The sequence below is a fragment of the Meira miltonrushii genome (genome assembly GCF_003144205.1).
Source record: "Meira miltonrushii strain MCA 3882 unplaced genomic scaffold FA14scaffold_5, whole genome shotgun sequence".
Classification (NCBI taxonomy): Eukaryota; Fungi; Basidiomycota; class Exobasidiomycetes; order Exobasidiales; family Brachybasidiaceae; genus Meira; species Meira miltonrushii.
In genome coordinates, this window is record NW_020289947.1 from 1,003,109 (window position 1) to 1,028,340 (window position 25,232).

General features: G+C 44.1%; 9 protein-coding genes across 9 annotated transcripts; 4 read left to right on the plus strand and 5 right to left on the minus strand.

Annotated features, from left to right (window-relative positions):
• Window positions 1–1,997: 1,997 nt before the first annotated feature.
• FA14DRAFT_162453 (uncharacterized protein) lies at window positions 1,998–2,757 on the minus strand. Its single transcript, XM_025499618.1, has one exon. It carries the CDS (start codon window positions 2,468–2,470, stop codon window positions 2,117–2,119), a length of 354 nt encoding a protein of 117 aa, XP_025352588.1. The 5' UTR covers window positions 2,471–2,757; the 3' UTR covers window positions 1,998–2,116.
• Window positions 2,758–3,582: 825 nt separating this feature from the next.
• FA14DRAFT_162454 (uncharacterized protein) lies at window positions 3,583–7,726 on the minus strand. Its single transcript, XM_025499619.1, has one exon. The coding sequence runs from the start codon at window positions 7,537–7,539 to the stop codon at window positions 3,715–3,717; it is 3,825 nt and encodes a 1,274-aa protein (XP_025352589.1). The 5' UTR covers window positions 7,540–7,726; the 3' UTR covers window positions 3,583–3,714.
• Window positions 7,727–8,191: 465 nt separating this feature from the next.
• Window positions 8,192–10,238, minus strand: FA14DRAFT_162456 (uncharacterized protein). Its single transcript, XM_025499620.1, has 2 exons — window positions 8,623–10,238; window positions 8,192–8,321 (listed from the first exon to the last, which is right to left on the minus strand). Exon 1 carries the CDS (start codon window positions 10,157–10,159, stop codon window positions 8,639–8,641), a length of 1,521 nt encoding a protein of 506 aa, XP_025352590.1. The 5' UTR covers window positions 10,160–10,238; the 3' UTR covers window positions 8,192–8,321; window positions 8,623–8,638.
• On the plus strand, window positions 8,210–8,749 carry FA14DRAFT_162457 (uncharacterized protein). The gene has a single exon (XM_025499621.1). The coding sequence runs from the start codon at window positions 8,417–8,419 to the stop codon at window positions 8,579–8,581; it is 165 nt and encodes a 54-aa protein (XP_025352591.1). The 5' UTR covers window positions 8,210–8,416; the 3' UTR covers window positions 8,582–8,749.
• Window positions 10,239–13,564: 3,326 nt separating the features above from the next.
• On the plus strand, window positions 13,565–15,546 carry FA14DRAFT_139036 (putative platelet-activating factor acetylhydrolase ib alpha subunit). Its single transcript, XM_025497070.1, has one exon. It carries the CDS (start codon window positions 13,975–13,977, stop codon window positions 15,298–15,300), a length of 1,326 nt encoding a protein of 441 aa, XP_025352592.1. The 5' UTR covers window positions 13,565–13,974; the 3' UTR covers window positions 15,301–15,546.
• FA14DRAFT_162459 (Clavaminate synthase-like protein) lies at window positions 15,524–16,550 on the minus strand. The gene has a single exon (XM_025499622.1). The coding sequence runs from the start codon at window positions 16,519–16,521 to the stop codon at window positions 15,589–15,591; it is 933 nt and encodes a 310-aa protein (XP_025352593.1). The 5' UTR covers window positions 16,522–16,550; the 3' UTR covers window positions 15,524–15,588.
• A 371-nt stretch (window positions 16,551–16,921) lies between these two features.
• On the plus strand, window positions 16,922–17,921 carry FA14DRAFT_162460 (ribosomal protein S12/S23). The gene is made up of 2 exons (XM_025499623.1): window positions 16,922–17,664; window positions 17,741–17,921. The coding sequence occupies exons 1-2, from the start codon at window positions 17,259–17,261 to the stop codon at window positions 17,764–17,766; spliced, it is 432 nt and encodes a 143-aa protein (XP_025352594.1). The 5' UTR covers window positions 16,922–17,258; the 3' UTR covers window positions 17,767–17,921.
• A 1,667-nt stretch (window positions 17,922–19,588) lies between these two features.
• Window positions 19,589–21,272, plus strand: FA14DRAFT_162463 (uncharacterized protein). The gene has a single exon (XM_025499624.1). The coding sequence runs from the start codon at window positions 19,684–19,686 to the stop codon at window positions 21,187–21,189; it is 1,506 nt and encodes a 501-aa protein (XP_025352595.1). The 5' UTR covers window positions 19,589–19,683; the 3' UTR covers window positions 21,190–21,272.
• Window positions 21,273–21,541: 269 nt separating this feature from the next.
• FA14DRAFT_113839 (uncharacterized protein) lies at window positions 21,542–22,255 on the minus strand (the record flags this gene model as incomplete). Its single annotated transcript, XM_025496022.1, has 1 exon — window positions 21,542–22,255. A coding segment is annotated over one exon (714 nt), but the record flags the coding sequence as incomplete, so codon positions are not given.
• Window positions 22,256–25,232: the final 2,977 nt, after the last annotated feature.

Here is a 25,232-nt window from a genome sequence, read left to right on the forward strand (position 1 = left end):
TTCGAACTACCCTCTACCCGTCCATAGAGTTCAACAAATGATTTTTGCCCTTTCCATTGTGTATATCATTCATGCAGCATATACAAACAGTGTCTGTCAGATGGGGTTCCAACGGCGGTGGATGCTATTTTTAGTTACAAGTATACCTCGTCATTTACAGCCTGTCAGATCCGTTGGGTCTTATGTACTGTCCTTTGAACCTGATGTACCGTCCATTGGATTTGATGTACCGTCCGTTGGACCTAATTTGCAACATCTATGTTGATATAAGGATAGCATCAGTAATGCATCTCCATGAAATTGCATAATTATGACCAAACTTCTTCGTCTGCCTACAAACATTTAAAAGGAGGACTTTTTTGAAAGTTGGAATACCCCTTCCCAATCATTTTTCCTTACACCCACCAATTCTCCTCTTACGTTTTGCTTCCACATTTACCACCACCACCACCTTTTACACCCACCAAATCTCCTCTTACGACTTGCTTCCACATCCATCACGACAACCTCTCCACTGCAGTCCATTCAATCAATACAACAACATCACGGCCGACAGGAGGATGAAGAGGACGATGAAGAGGACGATGAAGATGACGATGAAGAGGATGATGACGACGATGATCAGAAGAAGAATGACAATGATGAGGAAGATGGTGGTCGTGGTGGTTGTGGAAAGATACTTAATGTTTGTTAATGAGATGTAGTCAAGCTGTCGCCCATCAACGGATGGGCAAAACGAGTGCGTTGTGAGAACTAAGTTAAGGGATCGGATGTCTATGACACGATCATGAGTGAGTGTGGCCATGATCAAGTGTGGCCATGAGTGAGTGTGGCCGTGAGTGAGTGTGGCCAGGAGTGAGGTGGTCATGAGCATGTGTGATCGAGGCGGAATGTATGCCATAAAGTACATTGACTAAAAGTTCAACGGTTGAGTAATGGTACAACGATTGTGCATCAGGTCTATCAACCCTGTCGGTGGGTTCCTGCGATACGCCATCGTTCAAGTTCCACCTCTCCGAAACGTAGAAGGCTAGTCGTGCCACAATCGTTCACTGTAACGATTATGTTCCTGCGTCCCGATCTGAGTGGTCCATAAAGGGTGATGAGTCGCTTTTGCTGTCCACCGCGTTGTGTATGACGGCCTTTTGTCCTCCTCGGCACTTGATAGCCAGGCGAAAGTTGTGTAAAAAGGGTCGAGATGAAGCCCAGTAGCCCAACGAATTGATGGCATATCCTCTCGATCGAGCTGGTCTATGAGAGGGTGAAATTGTTCTTGTGCCTCTTTAGCCTGTCTTTGTGCTTAAGCTTCTCTCACGCCTCCCTCTCCATAACTCCCAATATTCCTCTTTCTCTGCTCTTCTGCTATCTTCCATACCCTTTGTTCTTCTTCATCCATTTGGTCCGAAACTTGCGTTGGAAGTGAAAGTCCGTAAACTTGTATGTCTCACGTCCATCACTGCTAATTGATATTCCCCGTATTCAAAAATCAAGCACTGTGAAAGCTATTTATACCGTCGCCATCGTTTATTTCTACCCTTTCGAAGCCTTCTTCCTTAGTTCACCTCTATTTGAGGGAACATGTGTGATCCATTCCTACTGATAGATTGTCCGCACTTCCACCAATCTTCGTCTTCTTTCGTAAAATGTTACAGCAATATCGTATCTACCGCTATTGGAAGTCCATCTGATAGACATTGATTATCTATTTGGTCTTGTACGGTGTGATTTTGTCTTGAGATTTGGTTATGATGCAAAAATGAGTAAAGGTTGACTATTCCAGCACTCCTTTTGGGCTTTAATCATTCCCGCCAAAGACGTTGTGCTGGGAGGATTCGAAGTCGAAGTAAACCATCATTGTTTCTTGAACAATGTTGAGGCTCGAAACAGTCAACTTGACGTAAGAAGGCTTTCCATGCTGTGGGAAAGAAGCGGGAGTCTCATCTATGTAGCATCTCACAAAAGAGATCCTTCTACCATCTCAACCGCTTCTCTTTCTAGTTTTTTCATTTGCAATATTTATCACACACACACTCCTTTTATTTGTACAAGAGTTGTCAATCAGTAAAATATAGAACTCAATGGAATTTGATGAAAAAAGTAGCCACCATGTGTGTATTTACTGTTGTTGTGTAGGTTGTGTTTCAACTCCTCTCAATGCATCTTTTGCTTTCCAGTACTCTCTTTGATCTGCACTTGTTCCACCCGAAAGAGCGCCGCCTAATCGTTCATCTTTGTATCTTTTCCAATCTTCTGGTTTATCACGACGTTCAGCTGCCCATTTCTCGTATTCTTTTGGGTCTGAGAGGTTTCGCCATTGACGTTGTTCTTGATCTGGTTGGCTTGTAGTAGTAGTACTCTGCTCGCTGTCTTTTTGAGATGGGTTTAGTCCTGATAATGCAGCTTGTGTAGATGCTGCTACTCTTTGTCTGTATGCAGCCAAATCTTCTTGATTGTTCGTTGTTGTTGACATGTTATCTGTAATCGTTGTGATGATGATGGTTGAGAGAAGTGTTGTTCAACCTTTTGTCTGTACCCCTTATGATGATCAAATGCACAGCCACCTTCTGTAAAGTGACTCTTTCTACGCTAATGCTATGGTCGTACTCTTTTGCATCTTTCAATCACGCACGGGCTTGTTGCTTTCACTGATGGCGTACATTTGCATCAATCATTCGTTCAGCCCAACGGATCTCTCTCGCAAGACGACAATAACTCAGATTGAAGTTGATCTTACAAGATGGTTTCATTCCTCATCTTTACAAATTCCATTCTGTCCCTGAGAGAAGTTGATGCGGAAGGCGTTGGTGCGTGCGTATCTTTAGCGTAAAATCTTTACGCCAACTTTGATTTAAAGTGTGGCGCTGCCGTTGCAACCGATACTTGGGGCGCAGACAATAAGAGAAAATCAATCTTGCCAGACATGTTCCAATCTTATTCCATTCAACGGGCTTGATTAAACAAGTTAGCCCGCTCTGTATGCTTGCGATGCCCCATTGATACATACACGGCTGAATATGTACATCTCTATACATTTGAAATTTTAAAGTTAAGGACATATCTGAAATGTCGATCTGGCCTAGAATTAAACATTATATAAAGAGGACGTACGAATGATCTCTCATTCCTAACTTTCCATCACTCCATTCTTTTCTTCTCTTCTCAATATTCATTCTGCTGGTCAGATTCAAGGATGCAATTCCGTCTTTCTTTTTTGTTCGCCTTTATGGCACTTTTTGCATGTGCATTATCCACTCCAACATCATTTGACGATTCCGCTATCAACCTTTCAACACAACTTCAAAATCGTGGAATCAAATTCTCCAAACCAAAGCCACAAGTAAAACCGTATACAGGACCAGGTGCATTGGATACAAAAGGTGGCGGTGGTGGAACAGGCAACCCAGAAATCAAAGCATATTATCCAACGGGAAATCCAAATCCTGAATCTCCATTGGATGCCAGTAAATTCAATCAACATCGTAATTCAAACACGGCCGGAAAAGAAGATGATTATTTTGGTAATTGGCAAGCTTACTCTAAGCCACCTAACCGTAAACGTGATTATGAATATGCAGGCTATCCAGCTTGGTTGTGAAGAAATCGCAATAAAAGATAGGACATTGTTTGAAAATAATATGTTACAGTGTAATGCAAATAAAAAGCAAAAAATGAATGGAAAGCATGATTTAAAAATTGGTATTTTGTGAGAGCGTTTTAAAGCTCATTCTTTACGTTCGTTTGTTGTATTTCGTTAATATGTGTTCTCAATTGAGAAACACGTTTTTCCACATCGTTCAATAACCCTAGCAATGATTCTAATTCTTGATGTGGATCTTCAATCGCAACTCCGTCTAAGCCCAGCTTAGGGGTTGTTGATCCTCTTGGCGGCACCCTTCCTCCAAACACACTTCCTTGTTGATGACGTGAATGATCGAAATATTCACTCAACACATCACGTACTGCCACTGCTACAGCTTCAGCTGAATTGGCAACATCGGGTGCATGAAGTGTTTGTTGATGCTTGTTTGCTTTTGACGTTGTGCTACTGCGTAATCGATGAGGGTCCAAAGGATCACGTTCACCTGTACGTGATGATAATGCCCACAAGTTGCTGATCACCAACAAGAACACCACTCCGCCCAAAATCAAAACACTTGGACTCAATTCCGCCAATCCACCGAAAGCGTCTGACAAGATATCCAGCACAGGTCGCCACGGTTCAAGATAAGCAGCCAATGGTCCTCCACTACTCTTCTCGCCTTCTGCTGCTCCGTCTGCACTCTTTGTAGCTTGTTCATCACCAGCACCTCCCGCATTCTCTGCATGCTCATCAATAGCAGCGACGGCCGCTTCAGGATCTTCACCTTCTTCGCGAAACTCGGAAGTATGTTCTTTTATATACGTTCGAATTGCACCATCCAGATCTTTGTAATATTGTTTTTGTCCATCAATGCATGCACGATCGATCACACTTTTTAACATACTTCTTCCGCTCCATTCAACTTGACAAGTTACCAACATTTTTGAAACATTTCCACCTGCCCATGTGATACACGTCTTTGTTTTGACGCTGAAACTGTTTCCGCTCGGAACATCTGGCGTTCTTGTCGTCGTCAAAGCGATCACATGATCGTCAAAGTCTACGTGAACATTCTCATCCGTCAAAAGACACTTCGTTTGCTTAGGTCCGAAACCACCGGCCAAGGGTTTGATGTACGAAATATCTCTCGAAAGATTGTTGTTGTTTTGCGTATTGGGTTTCCAAGGGCTAATTTGCAAATCTGTCAAGTGTTGGTTGTCGGTCCAGAAATCCTTCATAAAGCCACTGGTAAAGATCAGATTGTACAATTTTTCTGGAACGGTAGGATACGTTGTCTCCATTGCAATTGTGGTAAAATGCTTCTTGTCTCTTTCACAACTACATGTCGTCTTTCGATGGGGAGCACGTTTGGCACTTCCAGGAGCCGGACTAACACCACGAGAGATGGCCGGTCCGCCATTAGTTCTACCGTTTGCCATTTGCATTTCTGATCCTTCTTTATTGATGCCCAGCTTCTTCTTAAGCATCTTTCTCTTTGACTTCTTGACAGGATGATGATCATCACCTTTTGCCTTGTCGTTATCAACGTCACCATGACTGATCGTTGCGCCATCTGCACCTTCAATGGATTCTTCATCCGTTCCTGCATCGATCGTCTCGGCAGGTCGTAAAGCAGGATGAGATAGTTTCCAAATCTGAACGATGAGATCATACGTCGTATCACGGGATAAGAATGATGCGAAAGTGTTCTTCGAGTGCAGAGTTGCGATTTGAATGGCATTTGGGATCACATAAGCGGTCATTCGTTTTTCCACCGAAACAATCTCAGAGAATGGCAAAGCGATATTTGTTACCCAACCGAAGATGTTCGCATAAAAGCATACGTGATTCTCCGAAACGTAAAGACGACCTTGAATCAAGATTTCACGAACAAGAGCACATCCGTAATCTTCGATCAAATAGTCATCTTCAGGAACAGTAGGGAACAATCCATGAAATTCGGCATTTCTCTTTGAACTTGCAACAGCAAAACCAGTAATTTGTGCGTCAACGTCATTATGATGCCAATCGTCATGCTCTCCCAATGTGACCCGTTCTCCCAGACCGCTTGGACTCAACCCAGTCACTGCACCGATCCCTCCAGGCGTCATTGGAGCATGTCCATCACCCTCTGCTCTTGCTAAAGGATCTTCAGGTGAGACAAAATTATCATGCAGGCCCAAAGCAAAATTTGCGGCTGCATTCAAGCCGCTTCCTGCCGATATGTCTGAGCCATCAAAGCTTGCATTGCTACTCTGTAAAGCAAGGTGATGTCCATCTGGTCCAGCTTCATGGCCTGGTCCGCGTTCGGTCATCTTGCCTGTGACTGGGTCACGATACACACCTCCTTCATATCCAGATGCATAACCAGACCCAATACTGGAATTACGAGATCTCGTTATGTGTTTTTGACTTTGTTGACGTTCTTGTTCGTTCAATTTACTCTGTGTCCTTTGCAATAATTCCGCATGTCCTACACCCATACCCGCCATACCGCTAGCTGCCAATGCACCTGCAATTCCACCTGAAGGTCCATTCTTCTTTGAATTTGAATCACTTAATCGTCTAAATTTGTGCAAAGGAGAAGCTAGCAAAGAACCCGTACTTGCTGATTCGTGCATATGATGGCGTCCATTTGAAGCTGCATCAAGTGCACCTCCTGTTCCTGGTACAGCCAAAGAAGAATGTTTGGATTTGACTGGCTCAGCAGCATGTCCTGTTGTTGCATAGCGACCATGGGTAGGATTCTTCATCGGCGATGATGTATTGGCCGGAGTCGGAGCAGTACCATGTCCAAAGACTGAATTGGTCGGCGAATCATTGAGTGGGTTGTGCTCGCTTTGATATGAATTGTTCCTGCTACCTAATTTAGGTCGCAAAGGGAATCTTGAAGAGATCTTTTTCGTCGAATCTATACTGTCACTTTTCGTTATTCCTGCAGTGGCAGCAGCAGCAGATACAGTCGATCCATCTGCCAATACCATCGTTCCTTCACCTGTCTGACCGGCAAAATGGTCAAACGATAAAGAGCCTTGGCCCGGCTTATCAAGGTCAACTATGCTACCAGTACTTTGACTTGCTGGCATTGCCCTGTTAAGATTTGAAACAGCCTTGTTCGCTGGCGCTTCAGCTGGTACATGCGGCCTTACAGTAGGTGAAAGAGGCATTTGCGGTGGTAGTTGCATGTTAGAGAAATTACGTTCATTGCCAAAAGCTGGAGCAGAAGAGATTCCATATTGATCCGATGTGGTTGCATCGGCCATTGCTCTTCGCATCACATCGTGTCTGTCTGGAACATCCTTACTGCCACGCTTAGCAGGCGTTGAAGGATCACCTTTTGTTTGTCTTGCCATCTTTCTGTTTGAAGACGAGAGTGAGTAAAGAGGATCGTCAAATTCTTCTTCGTCGTTGTCGTAACCTTGATCGTACGATACTTGCGGAGGTGCGCTAAATAAAGCGGTCGATTGTGATTTTGGCGAAATAGATTGATAAAGATTTTCCGAACTAATTGCGGATAAAGAGGGAGACGGATTACTGTTCCGATCTGTATCGTCCGGACCCCAAAGATGTCTAGGTGTATTACCTGAAGGAGAAACTATTTCAATAGAAGGAACACTTGATGATTTCGTTGGTGGATCTCGTACAGATTTTTCGTCAATGTTTGTAGAAATTGGAGGTAAAGAAGATTGGTTCTTTGGTCTTACGATATGAGGAATTGCTTCTTTGAATTGCTCCGGTTGTTTTTGTTGTTGTACTTTAGCCGCGGGATTTGGCGTGGCAATAGGCGTTAGAACACTTTCACTTTCCGAAGAAGGTGTTGTACTATAAGATGTAACAGATTCGGGAGATTGATCGTTTGATGATTTTTGTGATGCGCCGCTTGAATCACTTTGTTGAGCAGCAAAAGATGCCCTTCTTGATGCGCTTGAGCGAAAGAAATTGTTGAGCGTGCTTGGCATTTGGCACGAAAAAGGAAGAAGGATGGAGTGATTGTTTTTTTTGAGAGATACGTGCAACCAGTGAAAGCGTATCTGTGAAATCTCACACAAGCATTTGTTTAAGATGAGTAGATGATGTAGCAGATGGTGATGATGAAAGAAGATTGAAGAATATTCTCTTGTCCATCTGATTGCCACGAATGTAAGGATGCGAATGTATGAAATGAATTTTAGGGCCCCTTTCGTAAAGGCACGAATGAACAAAGTGGAGATTTAGGCAGGCATTAAAGCAGGCATGCACAAGTTGTAGGGTGTAGTAGCACCACACGGTATTCCGCTAATCTTGCCAGCCTTGCAAATATTAACACACACAGGCGCCGCTCATCCCCTGCACCGGTCGGTTACAGCTAAAAAGATCAACACTCAATCAATCCCCCCCATGCTCTGCTCTGGCTCTATCCTTCCGAGGGTGAACCTAAAATATATGCGAACCATATGAACGCCTCACAGAAATGCTCACGATCCAGATATCAAATATGAAGGGGTTTCCCATCACAGCTATCATGGCCAAAGAATGATACCCTCTCTCACAACTATCCAACACAAAGGGCGCGGCTATTACGCCACCGTTTGGGGCTGAATAATTGGCATGGCGCGCAAGATGAGGCGCAATATCAAAGAATGCTTTTGCTTATTTCTCATGAGATGATCTAGATAGGGTAGTGTACATGATCTCCTGCTTTATGCAATCTGCTGATCAGGATGAGGGTTAGGAATGATTGATATTATACAAAGAAACAATACTGTGAGGAAGAGAAAATGAGAGCGAATGTTAGCATACATCTGAGGCATACTGTACTCTTCATCGTCAGGTCAAAGTCTCATCCAAACAACAACCATGTCCACGGGGCAAAATGAAAGCAGCAGCAGCGACAGAACGTCTAATCTACCGAATCAATTTGCATCTTGTACCATGATGCTATTCGAAAGGACCCTGTTTGCCCTCAATTTTATCTCCATCGTCCGAATTACCAAACGGACTGACAGCATAAGGATGATTTGATTTGTATCATCTTGTAATCATTTATCAAATTTATTACTCACCTCATCAAGTGTTCTTCTAGCTGGCTGTCGTCTTTTGCCTCTTGTGTGCCGACAATGCACGTTGCCTCAAAAGAGATAATTCACCTTCCCGCTTTTCTGTAGATGCAATCCTGTCTTCTTCCTCTCGTCTCGCACTCGATTCCTCTTCTTCTTCCGCCAGCCTCTTTTCTTCTCTAAATCGTTTTGCATGGTCGAAGATCTTGATCGCATCCGGAGTCAAGAATTGGAACCCATGCCTTGCTTGCCATTCTTCGTCCGTTTCTCCATCGAGTCTCTCTCCGAATTCAGACTCGATGTCATCATTGTGAGGTAGTGATTCAGCCACTTTGCTATGCTGATTACCAGATTGTGTCTGAATTTGATCGGCAAAGAACCGCCGCCGCTCAGGATTCAAGAAATGATCTTCAAAGTACTTTCTTGCGGACGGGAATGGTGGTAATGGAGGCTCGACAAGGTCGATCTTCCTCTGCGGTGGCGGGGATCGTGACTTCTGAGAAGAAGATTCAGGAGCGGTTGCCACCGACGATGACGAGGCTTCATCGCTGCCATCGCTTACCTCAGATTCGGAGCCAATTGCATTGCTCGATGAAGTCTGTTCTTCGCTTAAATTGACGATTTCCTCTCCATTTCCTATATCATTTGCATGCTTCTCAAGAGCTTCTTTGTCAATCGTATTTTGTTTATCTTGTTCCATCCATGCATCTACTGCTTCTATACCACTCGGCCTGGTTAAACCCAAAACACATGCTGAACATGTCAAACACTTGTCTGGACACTCTTCATTGCCCTGCTTGCGCTTCTTTCTGATATCTTCATTCTCCATCAAGCAGCCCGGACATGCACAATCGGGTCCACAATGACAATCAGGCGCAAGGATCGCATCTGCCTCTTCCGTCGTCATTGGCATGATTGACGCCACCGGATCCAGTATTGGAGTGTCGTGTGTGGTTTGTGCTTGTTCGCTAGTTTTGCTGCCACAGCAACTTCGCTTGATGGCTTTGAGAGTAGGATCTTCTGTTACGAGAGGTGCACATTGCACAGCATCTATTCCATCATCACAGCATTGATTTTCTCCATTACAGCCACACGAGGCGGGTTGTTCGACAGAAGCCGTTTTTACGATTCCATCCTTACTTGATGAAGCACGACTGCAACAGCTACAAATCCCCGTTGTCTTGCATTGACATGGATTCATCAAAGACTGTAAGCTGTGCTTGCTCTTTCCCTCTTCCTGCAAGTCTCCAAGAGACGCTTCATCTTGAACCAAGAATGGAGTAAAAGTCTCTATACTCTGTTCGCTCTTTCCGCGTTGTTTTCTGTTTTGTTGTGGACTTGTAATATCTTCATCTTCTCCACAATCACATCTACCATGAAAGCTTCCATTTGCTCTTTTTGATCTGCATACATCGCATTGTGAACTTGGTCTGCCTTTCTTGCGAACGAGTTGTAATTTTCTACCTGTATGTGAGCAATTTGATGCTCTATGACCACGTATGCAAGCCTCACATGCGAATTTTCGGCCATTAATAAGTACCATCTTGATAGGTTTGATGAATGGTCACCGGTAAGGATGCAGAATCATCACAAGATGGTGGTATGGGGATGTTGGTTGTAGGATGGCAGGGGATCTCTGTTCGGCGAGATTTTTGGATTTTAGTTTTAACGGCCGAAACGCGCTGTGCGCTTAATTGCACACACACGCACAACAAAGCACAATACATAGACTACTACTGACACTCATATCCTCTCGGCGCCTTTTTTCTCCTTTCATCCTTTGCGGCTCGGAACCGTGCAATTGCCATCAGAAGATGAAGATGTGATTGATAAAAAGGATGAGGTGCAATCAAAAGATTATCATTATCCTTTATTGTACCACAATCGTTGCAAGACATGTTTCCAGTGTTTTGGGTCATGATAAAGGCCGTGTCTGCACAAAAAAGGGGCTATCCAGTCATACATTAAGAACCACTGGCCTGATCCCTCCTATTGTTGCATGCATCAACCCACGGAACCATGATGTTGGCGTTCCTCATTTGAGTTGTTGTTTGGTGTGTGTGTTAATTGTGTTATTTCTGTTTTGATCATGTCATATCACCTCCACCGTTAAAGGCAAAAGAACGCGTACAATCATGCGTGTACAGTCAGTCACTCGAACTTCGGGGCGTCCATATATGCAATCAAATTACACTTCAATGCTTTCTCTCCTAACAACATACACACAGCATCACATTATCTCTCATTTTGTGATATGTCACAATGACCGCAAACGCAGATGGCTTGAGTCAAGGGCTGGAATCGATAAACTTTGCTGATGCACAACGTGATCCGACTTTACTCAATCCAGAAGGACAGACTTCTAATAACCCCAGAAAGAAGAACGGGGGCGGCGTAGAATCTGAGCTATCTGGTCAATCGGTCAAGAAAACTAGGAATAGAAGCCTGAGACGCAGATTATCACGCAGGAGAAAATCAGCTGACATGAAAGCACACGAGAATGGTGCTGTCATTGAGGAAAAGGATACCACCGTTAATGGAGAAACATCAATCTCATTGCCAGCTGGTCTACCTGCAAAACCACAGTCAAACATGACAACCATGAATGCACCACGTCAACCGCGTGCAATGACGAATGGAACAAGCACGAATGGTAAGCTGAAGAAGGATGAAGGCAGAAGTAAGAAGGCCAGTAAGAGCAAGGACAACAATCAGAGTAAAGCTGACAGCAACAGTAAGGATAAAGGCAAGACTAAGGTTGAAGGCAAGACTAAGGACGACGGTAGTAATATCGCTGAAAGCAAGGGTAAAGATGAGAGCAAGGGCAAGGCTGAAGACACAAGTAAGGATAAGGCAAAAGATGAAGTAGCGAAATTACCTCGTAATCCGTCGCTGCCTCCTGAGGCAGAATCTTCCGCCAGACAGAAGGAGGCTCAGGCTAGAAGACTCCTGATTGCACAAAACGAAAATGCAATCGCACAGGCTTCTGCTTTGGTCACAATGCAAACCAATGCAGATTTCGAACGAGATTACGGTATCTTATGGTGTCAAGGGATGCGCAAAAATGCATTCCCGCAAGACACTGATCAAGATTTCCGAAACCGTGTAATCGGAAAGCAAGTAAGCATGCTTTGGCGAAGTACTCGTCCTTCCGATTACATTTTGCGAATGCGAAAAAATGTCATCAGAGAAGTTCAAGATCATATCGAGAGAAGATGGCCAGGCTGTGGCCTTCATGTTGCGCCTTTTGGGTCAACTCAAACAGGCCTGATTGAGGCATCATCGGATATCGATCTCTGTTTGTTGGATCCTTCACGTCCTCGAGGTGTAGGAACTCCACGATCAGAGGTACTTCCATTGCTCAATCCAAATTGTGCCCAGATCCTTCACAATGAACGAATTATCGGCATTCCAGGCGCTCCAGACTACTACAATGTCTCTTACCTGGCAAGAGCTTTGGAACGTTACAGTTTCGCCTTCAAACAAGTGCAACCGATTCGACATGCAAAGGTTCCAATTGTCAAATTTGTTCACGCAGATTCTGGCCTAGAGGGCGATTTGAACGTGAACGATTCGTTTGGGTTGCATAATTCCGATATGATCACCAATTATATCGACATTTGTCCAAACATCGTCGCTCCCTTGTTGTTCTTTATCAAGAAGTGGGCTGCAAGACGACATATCAACGATCCAAGTGGAAAGAGTGGCATTGTCAGCCTAAATTCATACACCCTCACAGTGTTTGGCTTGCAATACCTTCAAATTCGTGGAATTGTGCCCAATCTCCAATCGACATCGTTGATTGCAACATTGGGTGCTCCTGAAGAGTATCTTTGGCAACGTCCTAAAGGTAGCCTCTCGTCTAGAAGGGCCGGCAAGAATTCCACGACGGATGATTCGGATGGAGAACGAATCGAAGTCGATCCTGATATGGGAGGTAGAAAGTTTATTACTACTTTCTGCAGGTTAAAAACCGAATGGCATTTTGCGATGGCTCAAGAAGATTCTTTGAATTGGAGAGTAGGTCACTGCGAACCGTATACAGTGAGACCTGCTTATCTTGACGAAGAGGAAAACGATCGGCTGCTTGGCAGTCTTTTGGAAGGATTCTTTGAGTGGCTTGCATCTTTTGATTTTGATAATTGTGGTATCAGTCTTCGCGAAGGGCATCCGGTTCGAAGAGTTCGTCATCTATCCGAATCCGATCAGGATGCATTGGGTAAATTTCCATACGTGAAGCAATGGGATCCCAATTGGAAGGATGAAGCAATGCTTTGTCAAGATCCTTTCATCTTGGATCGAAATACGTGTGGTGCGGTATTAGATACTACACGAGTGATCATTGCCAACGAAGCCAAAAGAGCTCACAAAATCTTAACGCAAGCAAACGCATCTTCTCAGAATGGGCAGAGCGAACAAGTTTCACCACTTTTGTCTGATCTGATGATCGATTGGGAATACGAGCAATTGCTTGAAAATCACAAACAAACGGTGAAAGGCTGGGAACCTGCAAGAGTTGCTTATATTGAGAAAGAAGCGAAAGCTAGATTGAAAGATCCAAAGTATAATCCGACCTACAATCGAATCCGTGACAAGAGGGCTAGAGAGGCTCAGAAGCAAATAGCTGCAAAACGAGTACCAATTCCAGCAACTTAAACTTTATATAGAATCAATGTGCACATAAAACAACATCATGTATCATATCAATATAAACTATTCGCAATGTACATTTACATAAACCATTGATGGACGTTGTCACCGGATAAGAATTCGAGTAATGACAAGGAACGCCTTAATTTACGCGCAGGCAGCGCTGTTCGCTAATGTGCAGTGCAGCATTCCTTTGCTTGTGTGCTTAGTCCTTAATTTTGGCGTATGCGTGAATGGGGAGTGCTATTTTAAGAGACTGTTGATGTGCGTTGAAAATTGAAAACAACAACGACACACACACACACTCAAAGTGTTGTTAACTTGCAGATCCATCATCATCATCTCCCTTGTGATCGTTACCCCTTTTTCGATCTTGAAAATACCTCGTAAGCTTTCGACTCCATCTGTTACATCCAGATTGCTAGCTTCTGACAGTCTTAGCGGACGGACTCAGAGTAGAAGAGAATTGGACTGGTGATCGCCAAGAGGGAGGATCGTTGTCAATCAAAACTCCTGATCAACCGGCGTTCCACATCTTCTGGTGATCGTTGAGCTGGACGCTGGCCGCCAGATGGAGCTCTGCCAGCAAGGAGCTCTTGGTTGCTGAAAAATACCTGGTTTCTCGACCCAATCACTTTCTTTTTTCATTTCACTAGCTCTCTATTCATACATAGAGCGCATACATCCACCCAAAATTTCACCATCATCATGACAAGCTCTTTAACTGACGGACAACGAGATGAACTTCATAAATCCATGTTGGAATATTTCCAAAGGAGTGGTTATTCGGATTGCTTTGAAGCATTACAAAAGGAATCCGGTCAAGAAGGTTTTGTTGTTGATCCAAAAGCACGATATGTTGGTTTACTAGAGAAAAAATGGACGGGTGTTGTCAGATTGCAAAAAAGGGTGATGGAATTGGAACAGAGAAATCAACAATTACAAGAAGAACTTGCTTCTGCTCCAACGTCGAGAAGGGCAGCCACTTTGACTGATTGGGTTCCGAGAAATCCACCTAGACATACCCTTTCGGGACATCGATCACAGGTTTCCCGTGCTACCTTTCATCCGGTCTTTAGCCAAGTCGTCAGCGCAAGTGATGATGCGATGATCAAAGTATGGGATTGGGAAACTGGAGATTTTGAAAAGACGCTCAAAGGACATACCAAAGCAGTTCATGATGTAGACTTTGACTCAAAGGGCAACCTCCTCGCTTCTTGTTCAAGTGATATGACGATCAAGGTTTGGGATACCAACGACGATTACAAGAATACAAAGACGTTATTTGGACATGATCATTCCGTTTCAGCTGTCAAGTTTATGCCGGGCGACGACTTTCTCGTTTCTGCTGGCCGTGATCGAACGATAAGGATCTGGGATCTGAAGACTGGATTTTGTGCGCGTACATTGATCGGGCATTCGGATTGGGTCAGATGGATAACGCCTTCGGAAGATGGTAGATTGTTGGCATCTTGCAGTACCGACCAAACCGCTCGCATTTGGGATTTCGCTTCGGGTGAAACCAAAGTCGAACTGAGAGGTCACGATCACGTTGTTGAAACGATCGCATTCGCACCTATTACCGCATATGCAGCTTTGAGAGATCTGGGCGGCATCACTGGTATAAATTCGACCACACCGGGTCAATTCGTCGCGACCGGTGGACGTGATAAGCTGATCAAGATTTGGGATGCGGTCAGCGGACAATGCCTCAAGACGCTATCCGGACATGATAATTGGGTTCGAGGACTATGTTGGGCACCAAATGGAGCATTCTTGCTTTCATGCTCAGATGATAAGACTGTCAAAGTATGGGATCTGAAAGCAGGTGCAAGATGTAGCAAAACGATCGAAGCACATGATCATTTCGTTACCGGAATCTCTTGGGCTCGTGCAAAGACTGAAGTTGGACCTAGACCTGATGGCGTGGTGGAAAATGGAACGTCTGGAAGTGCGAATAAAACGGAAGTTAAAACGGTCAATGCGGTAGTCACAACAAGTGTCGATCTCACAGTAAAGATTTGGACACCTTAGATTTTCAACAAAATAATAAGTACATTTTTACGCTCCTTCTTAATCGTTTCAAGCTACATTCTTTCTTTCTTTTTTCTCTTTTCCTTTTCGTTAGGCTTTGATTGCCAGCATGATACCAAACAAGACAAATATTCCCCCACCCTCCCCTCTATCGGCAGCGAGCCGCCTTCAATAAATGAGGGATGTACAAATACACTCTGAACAGTCACGGTACTTTAAACCAGTAAAATCATTCATTTTAGACACAATTTCTAGAAATACAGTAGTGACACAAGTGTCTTGTTTTGATTAGCGAAACCATGCATTTGCACTTGCTGATATTGAAAGGCTAGCTATGCAATGATAAAAGCCTTGTGGTATATACAAAACATCTCCAGGTTCCAAGATAGCACAAGCCGCATCTGGATCTTGGATTGCCTGTTGCAAAAGCGGGAAATGATCCGACATATCGCTGTCCAAATCTAACAGGGGTTCCTCCGTCGGAATTGCAGAAGTGTTTGACTGTCTGCTAGAGCGATCAAACAGGTACAACTGCTCGGCAACCTTTGGCGGGAAGATATGAACACGTTTTCGGCCAACGATTTGTGCAAAGAGGTTTTCGTATGGATCACGATGGATTGGTGTGAATGTGCCTGCACCACCGATCCATAGATTTCTTCTCCATTGTTCATTCGCTTCTCGTTTTCCTGCGGTGGAGTGTGGTAGAGGTGGACAATGTTCGTATAGGATCGGTGCCATTTCGAACAAATCTTGCTGGGCTACATAACCAACAAGCTCTGGCTCAGAAGATTGCGTACTGTTGTTCCACGGTATTTTACCGTCAATGAATGCATCTTGAAAGATACTGAATGGCATTCTCAATTGTGTCCATTCGTGTGTGCCATCTTTTCCTTCTTGACGGTTGATATTATCATTATATCCTGTTCCAATCGGAGCTACTTCTACTTCTACATTTGCATTTTGGACTTGCTTGATCTCACGAAGCCCAGCAAGTGGTTCATTCTCATTTCCTTTCCATTTCTGACAAGCTGGCCATCGATACGGAGATTGAGGGTCACGTATTAATCCCTTGAACAAACCTGGCTTCGCTTTGGACAAATGCTTCTCATTGAATTCAGACGGGGAGAGAATCCCGGAAGGCTTTAAGGGCTTCAATCGGGATTGTGCCTCGATCAGCCGACTCAATCGACCTCCCTTGACAGCATTTGAGAATTTTGACATCTCCTTATCATCATCATATCGGACAATGTGAGTGGAGAAATGCATACAAATACGCTAGCAGCCAAAGTTGGATTGATACAGATTAGATAATCGACAATTATTGACTGAAGCACGTGTGAAGTTTCTTTGTGCGAGATGTAGAAACACGTGCGGTATTGGTTGGTTCTCTTTCCAAGCCAATTATCGTACAGCGCGTTGTACGCACTGTGCCGAGCAGGGAAGAGCGCTTAAGGAAATTCTTCTAAGCAGAGAATCCGCAGCCTGGCACAGAGTCAGTATTAATTAGCTGACGCGCACACAAGAGCAAGAATTCAGTGAATGTTAGGCAAGAGAGGGACAATTCTCAAACTCACATGGATCGAAGGTTACATTCTCATTCACTCTTTCTTATCATCCATCCCCGTCATCAAGTAGGATAAGGTGAGTTACACAACGAAAATGTGTAGGATGAAGCAGAGAACAGAGGAGATATACGACATGCGACAGACGACTTAGATCACGACGAGGAGGGGGAGCATACAGTGACACTAGAAGGAAGTTCGACAATTCAGCATTAAGAGGTAGACAGAGGGGGTCTTTTGATGAAAACGAGGATGCCGGCAAAGCGATCGCTGTAATATTCGACATTCTCTCCAAACACTCTCGCTACTTCATCCTACACATCACTATACTTTATACCGACACAGTTTACTAATATCGAAAATCCGACATTCTTTCTTGCTTTTTAGTCTGCCAAAATGGGTCAACCTTCAGGTCTTTTCACGGCACGCAAGTTGAAGGCTGATCGCCGTAACAACAAATGGGCCGATGCTCACTACAACAAGCGTATGTTGGGAAACTTCTACAAATCATCCCCAACCGGTGGTTCATCCCAAGCAAAAGGTATCGTTTTGGAAAAGATTGGTGTTGAAGCCAAACAACCTAACTCTGCTATTCGTAAATGTGTTCGTGTTCAATTGATCAAGAACGGAAAGAAGGTCGCTGCTTTCGTCCCCAATGATGGTTGCTTGAACTTCATTGACGAAAACGATGAAGTTTTGATCTCCGGTTTCGGTCGTAAGGGTAAGGCAAAGGGTGATATTCCTGGTGTTCGTTTCAAGGTCGTCAAGGTTTCCGGTGTGTCACTTTTGGCTCTCTTCAAAGGTGAGTTTGATGTGAAGGACAGAATAGAATAATGACAGAATGAGTTACTGACCTATCTACCTTTTTCTCACCACAGCCAAACGTGAAAAGCCCCGTTCATGATCGCCTTCTCTACATCATCATCATTCACGCATATCCGCATCACAAAAAGCGTTGACATGTGCTCATAGAGCCCTGTCTTCGTATTTGTATGGTCATTTTCATACATATGTTTCAGTATATTTTTACATGCTTAAAGCAATCACATTTATCACGCATTCCAGTCAACTGACCGTGGCCGTTGTCCAAGAGTACAAAGCTGTGCAGAGAATCAGTTTAGATTTGTGAATGAATCCCTTGAGCTCTCAGTACAGACCCTTAATACTCCCGTGCTTAACATGTTTGCCATTCATGTGTGCTTCATGATGACGCTGAGCCTGATGAGAGGCCCAGGCTCTATAGAAGATAGTAGACGGTCCTAGAACAGCTCCGCGCACGTAGGCTGAGTTAGTCTAAGAAGGAACACTGGCCTATTACCCCAAAAATAATTGACTACGACGCCAATCGATTGTACGCCTGAAAGTTATATGCAACGCATGCGAAGCTTTGTGTTGGAAGGCAAATTTAAGCTGCATTCAACGACTTCTTCTTTTCTCCCTTTACCCATCTTCTTATCATATACTCTCCAAACAAACATGGCCGACGCAGATCAAAAGACGTTGGCATTCGCCGTTGCAAATTGGCTACAAACACAAGCAGGCACAGGTGGAAATGCAGAAAAGTTAAGGGAAGCCAGTAAATTGGTCTCGGATGCATATGGAATTGATATCAACAATGCCGAACAAAAGGCTCAATTTGGCAAAGGACCTGGATTGAAAAATGTTTGGGATGTTTTCATGAAGACACAAGCTAAGCTTGGCGGTGGTGCTGGTGCGGCTGCTGCCCCATCTGCATCGCAACCTTCAGCAGAAGATAAAGCAAAAGCAGAACAATTAAAGGGAGAAGGTAATAAGCACATGTCCGCAAAAGATCATAATGCAGCTATTGAATCATACACACAAGCTATTGAGCTAGACGCTACCAATCCAGTCTACTTTAGCAACAGAAGTGCTGCTTATGCACAATTGCAACAACACGACAAGGCAATCGAAGATGCAAGAGAAGCCAGTCGTGTCGATCCTCAATTTGCCAAAGCATACAGTCGATTGGGACATGCTCTTTTCTCTGCAGGACGTTATCAAGAAGCTGTGGAAGCATACAAAAATGGTGTTGACGTCGATCCAACCAATTCAGTCATGAAAGCAGGATTGGAAACTGCTAAACAACATGCAAAGACGGATTCTACACCGCGAAGCCCTCCTTCCGGTCAATCACGCGATGTTGCAGGCGGTGCTGGTGCTGGTGCAGGTGAAAACCCATTCGCAGGATTGGGAGGTGGTCAAGGTGGAATGCCTGACCTTGGCTCATTGATGAACAATCCAATGATCGCTCAAATGGCACAACAAATGATGGGAAACGGTGGACTTGAACAAATGATGAACAATCCAATGATTCAACAAATGATGCAAAGATTTGGCGGAGGTGGTGCTGGAGGCGGTGGTGGTATGCCAGACATAAATGCAATGATGCAAGATCCTCAAATGCGTGAAATGGCTAGAAATATGATGGGTGGAATGGGCGGTCCAGGCGGTGCTGGTGCTGGTCGTGGAAGTGGAGCCGGTGGAAGAGGTTCCGGTAACAATGGCGGAAGTACAGGCGATGATATGTTCTCATGAGCGATGTGTTTGGCATGTATTTCATCTTATATAAATCTAGTATTCAACCTTTCAATCATAATCACCTTAGAGATGGCCATCATGAGAGATTCTTTTTTATGAGCGCACGGGCGTACGTTGAAAGGCGGGGAAATTGAATTTGCAGAGAAGCGTACACTTTAGCACTGCATCTTTTCAGAAAAGCGCGAATGCTGGGTTACACTTCGAATCTAAAAGAACAACCATCACAACACATGTCAGAAAAGGGGGTTGCACATAGGACAAGATGGCAACAAAAAGTGATGAAGCAGTAAATGAAGCATTGAACGAGCCAATCGATCAATTGAAGATCGGAGAAGCATCTTCGTCCAAATTGGAAGAAAATGGAAGAGCGAAGAGTAATGGAACATATGGACATTCAGATTCGAATGAACTCGAAAATGGAGAGGGTGAAATGTCTGCAACAGCACTAAAAGCCGAGCTAGAACGAATGAAAGATGAGCGGGACTCATTCGAAGAGCAATATCATGGATTATTGGGAAAATTAGGTCAGATGAGAAGTACTTTGGGCGATCGGCTACGGCAAGATGCGGAAGAATTGGATAGGAGAGAACAACAGATTGATACTTTGAATGCTCGGATAGACGGATTGAGCGGATCAATGAAAACGCTAGAAGGAGAATTAGTCACATCTCACGAAGAGGTGGAGAGATTGACGAAAGAGCTGGATAATACTCGATCTATACAGCAGCAAACAGCCGCCAATTCAACAGATCGCAAAGGCAATGAGATGAAATTGCGTGAATTGCAAGAAATGGCTGAACGATATAGGATCGAAGCAGAAAGCTGGGAAAGCGCTTGTATGGAAGAAAGGGCGTACAGGGAAGATGTGGATTTGCAGTTACGGGAAGCACAACGAGAACGTGATGAAGCAATCGCAAGAGAGCAAGAGCAAAGTACGATCGCACAACGTGAAATGCAAACAGCGCGAGAACTACAGCAAGTATTGGAAGAGTTCCAAGCAGCACAGGATAGTGAACTTCAACGGGCGATCGGGGACCATGAAGAGAAGATAGAGCGCTTAACAACATCCTTGAAGGAACACCAAGAGCGAACGACGACTGCAGAAGCCTTGGCAGAAGAGCACAAGAAAGGAGCAGAGCGCTGTCAAACTTTGGCAAAGGAGGTTAAAGAAAAGAATCTACTGATCGGAAAATTACGACATGAAGCGGTGATACTGAATGAACACTTGACAGAATCTCTAAGAAGGCTACGAGCGAATCAATCAGATGCAATGGTGGATGGAAAGTTGATTGGAAACCTTTTGATTCAATTCCTCAATACGCCTCGCTCCGATTCAAAACGTTTTGAGATGCTAAGCTTGATCGCAAGCGTTCTAAATTGGTCGCCTGAAGAAAGAGAGAAAGCTGGACTACAGCGGAATAATCAAGCACCAACACCAGATCGCAAAGGTGGAAAAGGAGGCAGTGAAGGTCACAAACGGTCAGGTGCACAGACGAATACGACGGGTGAAGAGAGTTTCTCGAATCTGTTTGTCGAATTCCTGCTGTCCGAAGCGGAGAAGGCCAAGAAGCCGTCACAGCCCATATCTTCAAATGCATCCGGACCTCCTTCGCCTACAACGCCTAAGCAATCTGGTCGTCCAAGCTTCAATCTTGGCAGTTTAGCAAGCTTGAACCGAAATTCGGGCGACGACTCTCGTGTATTCAGTCCCGGATCAAATGCAGCCACCGATCCAAGTGGATCGCCGCGGAAGCTGAGAAGTCCTTAAAGCCCAGCAAATGTGAGATCACCTTTTCATCTGTACTTATCGCACACATTAAATCATTCCAATCAAACTGCAAAGAAGTGTCATTTCATAATTGTGATGCCGTGATTGCGGCGCATTGAGAAAGTAGTCATAAGAGATGATGATGAAATGATTCCCATTCCGCAACACTGGCTTGATTCAAGCAAGATGTTAATGAACTGGTAGCATTATGTTAATATGTACATGAGAAGGATAAAGAGTCAAAAAGTGGATATCTTAAAAAAAGGGGTACTTTTTAGAAGTAGAAGAACGATAATCCTAGCACTTTAGCTTATGTAGCCTTGACTGTGCTGGAGGTTCCGTTACCCAATTTGAGTTCTTTGGCAAGCTTTTCGGCAACACCGTCAACCTTGCGTTCACATTGACCGTTGTGCAACAAGTTTGCATCCTTGACGTGAGATTTTGTAGAATCGATCACACCACCACGTTTCAAGAATTCTTCACGTGAAACGGGTTCCAAAGTTGTGGCTTGATGAATGATTGGTGCTTCGTGCAAGACGTGATGGGTTGGAATTGTTGTCTTGATACGGTGATGTTCATGAGCATCGTGAGAAACCAATGGGACAACGACGTTGTGGATGTGGTGGTGAACGGTTTCCTTGACTTGTTCACCCTTGTCAACGATTTGATGTTGAACGGGGGCTTGGTTCACTTCATCACGATGACCGTGGGAGTGAGTGACAGAAGCCAACAATTGAGCATCCTTATCAGTGGAAGCATGCTTTTCGCTAATCTTTGTGACTGGGTGAGATTTAACGTGTTGCTTTTCAGCTGCATGTTCTTCATGCTTGATTGGTTGATGATGAACTTGAATGTGATGTTGATGACGTTCGAGTTCACGTTGACGTTCAACTTCTTCAATGTTATGGGTATGATTAGTTTTGCTTGTGATACCGGCCAAATGTTCAACGGTTTGTGTTACCTTTCCTTGACTCAAATCAGCATTGGCCAAATTGTGACCGTGGGAATGACGGTTTGCGCCATCTGCTGTTGCAACTGTTTCGCTACGGCCAGGTCCTGTCTTGAGAGAGGAATCTGTTGCTGTGGCTGTCTTGCCTGTACCTGCTGCTGCACCTGCCATTGTGGTTGCGTTTCCCTTCTTTGGAGAAGTGGCTTCGTGCGAATCAACGGAAGTGTTGTTCTCGCTTGACAAGTTTGAAGTGGCTGATTTAGGGGAGGTGTTTGGCGAAATACGTTGGTCCACATCATCTTCCATACTGGAAGTTGAGTTACGGTTATGAGAAAATACCTTTTTGATTCCGTTCATGATTGGTGATTTGTTTTTGCTTTCGTGTGATTCGATTGTTGATAATCCCTCAGAGACCATTAGTTGTTCTTAGGAAGATATGTTATTGATGAGAAAAAAAGGGATTGATGGTGTTCTCATTCCCATCGTTTATATAACTTTTCAGCATTCTTTACCTCCACTTCTGTCTTGTCATATACAAGTATCATCGTACCATTAAAAGTGATGAGCTCCACTTTGGATCTCCAAACAAATCGTGTTTCTGAAGTATAATGACAGTATAATCACACAATATAACATAATTACAACCGCTAAGCTTGATTGTACGATCCCAATCCATCTTATGACGATTTCCGTTCCTCTTGCAATCAATCTTTGGACAAAAGACGGACTAAAGAATAAGATTCAAAAGCATTCCATGATGAAAATCATGTGCAAAGCTCTCCACATGACGAAGGAGTGTTTCATCCAAGTCGCACTAAGGGAAACAATTTCGGCATCCGCAATTGTATCTCGGTATCCTGTAAGGAAATGAAAGCGAAGAACGGTTGTAGAATCACCTTGTGTGGCTTTGATAGGAATTTCTCAAAAGCCAATCGACCGGGGAATGCATCCACTATATGCACCTTGATGCTTCCATGACAGATGCAATTAATTACTTGCATATTCGAAAAAGCAGCTTTCGGAATAGTCCGTTGTCATAAGTGATGGCATAAAGCTCTTCCGGCCACTTTTTGTTCATTGCTGCGAATGGTTAGCTTATGACATCGATAGATCGACTGACAACCAGATGCGTATATGCGCTTTGACGCTAGTGTCACAATCAATTCATCAGCGCACTCCCACGCACGGCTTATAAACCGTCATGGCTGTACAAAGTCTCACTCTTAGTGTGTGATGCTTATTAGGGTGTTCATTTTCCATTGTTTATGATGATAGGAGTTTGCTTTGTCGATTGGAGTGGTATGAAGTCAAGTAACATTCAGATCGGGCCGCTTCTTGTTGATCGGGCTTATGGATGGGTTGGATTGGATCACGTGTCTGAATACAATCCCAAAACGCGAACAACACTCCAACCCATTCAACACGCTAATTCAACCACACCCAATTTATGAAAATAGGAACCTTCTTTGCCGGCTTAGCTCTCTACAGTGGAATGCATTCTCCCTAGTTACTCTTGTAGTGGGCAAACATGAGCCGCAAATTGTATAGACACTCTCCGGCGCCGTACTCATTTACGTCCCTGAATATTGTGGGCTGATGCAATGTGTACAATACGATGTACATACAATGCTGTCATACTTGGGTATGCACATCCTTGGCTTGTTTGGCTGGCACTGTCAGATGAATAAGAAAGAGCCAACGCCGAAACTTGTTGAAATGAGAGCATGCAGGCTGCACAAGGACGTAATTTCAAGGTAATTTACACGGTTAGGGTGTATGCGCGCGCGTTTCTTTCTCTCTCTCTAACCCGGCGCTGCGCAGTAGGTACAGCCTTGTTGCTGCTCAGCAGCAGCCCAAAAAATAAATAAAAAGGCAAAGCAAGCGGCTTTTGTCATCCTTAATGTCTTCGCTCTTCCGCCTACACTGGTTGTGTGCCTGAATTTGTGTTCAAGCAAATTTTTCAATTTGTTCAAACGCCCTTAAAGGGCTAAAGTATACGTAAGTAGGCTTTTTGCTAGGGTCAAATAATGTGTGTGTGTGTGTGTAATGGAGACAGTGAAATGCACTACAAGCAGCGCATACATACGACCGCGTTAAACTGAAAGAGAAGCGAAAAAAAAAACTTGAAAGCAAATACATTATGAGTGTATGTATGAAATTAGAGCGGAAGTTTTTCCGTTAGGGATGGGTGAAATGATGAATAGGGATTTGGTGATGGAATGAGATCTTATACTCTTTACCTCCATCGAGCGTTGTGTGTTGTGGTCGGATAGTGAACGTAGCTTTTGATAACCTGCAAAGAACAATCAGACAAAAGACAAGTGGAAAGAGACGTGCAAATAAGCAGTCCTCTCAAACTCACGAATTAAAGACGGAACAGGTATTAAGGTCATTCAGCGGAGAATCAAGAAATTCCAAGAATTTATTTTCACTGCAATCGACTTTGATCCCTTCTATACGTCGTTATCGTCTTTATCTTGGTTCATTTCAGGTTTCACGTTCACGTTCGTACCATTGAGTATCACACTCCTGGTCAAAACACGCACATTTCATCACATTCGCATCTCCTCTATTCCGGTCTATCACGCACGGAGACAAGAATTGATACGTCGCTAACGCTTCAATCGTCGTCTTCTTTTCATCCTGATAAACCACTCCGATTTAGAGTTTCATCTTCCGAATCTCAAACCCAAGTATTTATATTTGGGATATAGCCACAGCAAGACTCATTGCTGTGCCGATCTCGCGTGTTTGAAGGATCGATCTCGGTCTAGGATCGGTTTGAATTCCTTAGAAGTCGTTCAACGTTAAGGCACAAAACACCTTGCTCTACATCTCCTTACGCCACCAACTTCATCACGCGATCGAGCACCTTTTTCAAGTGGCTAGGACCTCGTCAGCTTCGATTCAGTTCAACTGATCGATCTTTTCCGCAACTTTCAGGGACGCCTTCATTGTGCTGCTCTCTATCCAATAATCACATCAAACCAAGACAAGATAATTACCAGTCCTTCTGGTATTTCAAGTCCTTCTTCACGATAGAAAGGATATCTCCTTCTACTTATTCACTACCTGGTCTTCACGCCACTAAACC

Bases quoted from the DNA above. Each gene is read 5' to 3' on its own strand.
- FA14DRAFT_162459 (XM_025499622.1), bottom strand. From the start codon at position 16,521: ATGTCAAAATTCTCAAATGCTGTCAAGGGAGGTCGATTGAGTCGGCTG.
- FA14DRAFT_162454 (XM_025499619.1), bottom strand. From the start codon at position 7,539: ATGCCAAGCACGCTCAACAATTTCTTTCGCTCAAGCGCATCAAGAAGG.
- FA14DRAFT_162463 (XM_025499624.1), top strand. From the start codon at position 19,684: ATGGCAACAAAAAGTGATGAAGCAGTAAATGAAGCATTGAACGAGCCA.
- FA14DRAFT_139036 (XM_025497070.1), top strand. From the start codon at position 13,975: ATGACAAGCTCTTTAACTGACGGACAACGAGATGAACTTCATAAATCC.
- FA14DRAFT_162456 (XM_025499620.1), bottom strand. From the start codon at position 10,159: ATGGTACTTATTAATGGCCGAAAATTCGCATGTGAGGCTTGCATACGT.
- FA14DRAFT_162457 (XM_025499621.1), top strand. From the start codon at position 8,417: ATGTCCACGGGGCAAAATGAAAGCAGCAGCAGCGACAGAACGTCTAAT.
- FA14DRAFT_162453 (XM_025499618.1), bottom strand. From the start codon at position 2,470: ATGTCAACAACAACGAACAATCAAGAAGATTTGGCTGCATACAGACAA.
- FA14DRAFT_162460 (XM_025499623.1), top strand. From the start codon at position 17,259: ATGGGTCAACCTTCAGGTCTTTTCACGGCACGCAAGTTGAAGGCTGAT. The intron at 17,665-17,740 runs GTGAGTTTGATG...TTCTCACCACAG, and splicing joins ACTTTTGGCTCTCTTCAAAG to CCAAACGTGAAAAGCCCCGT.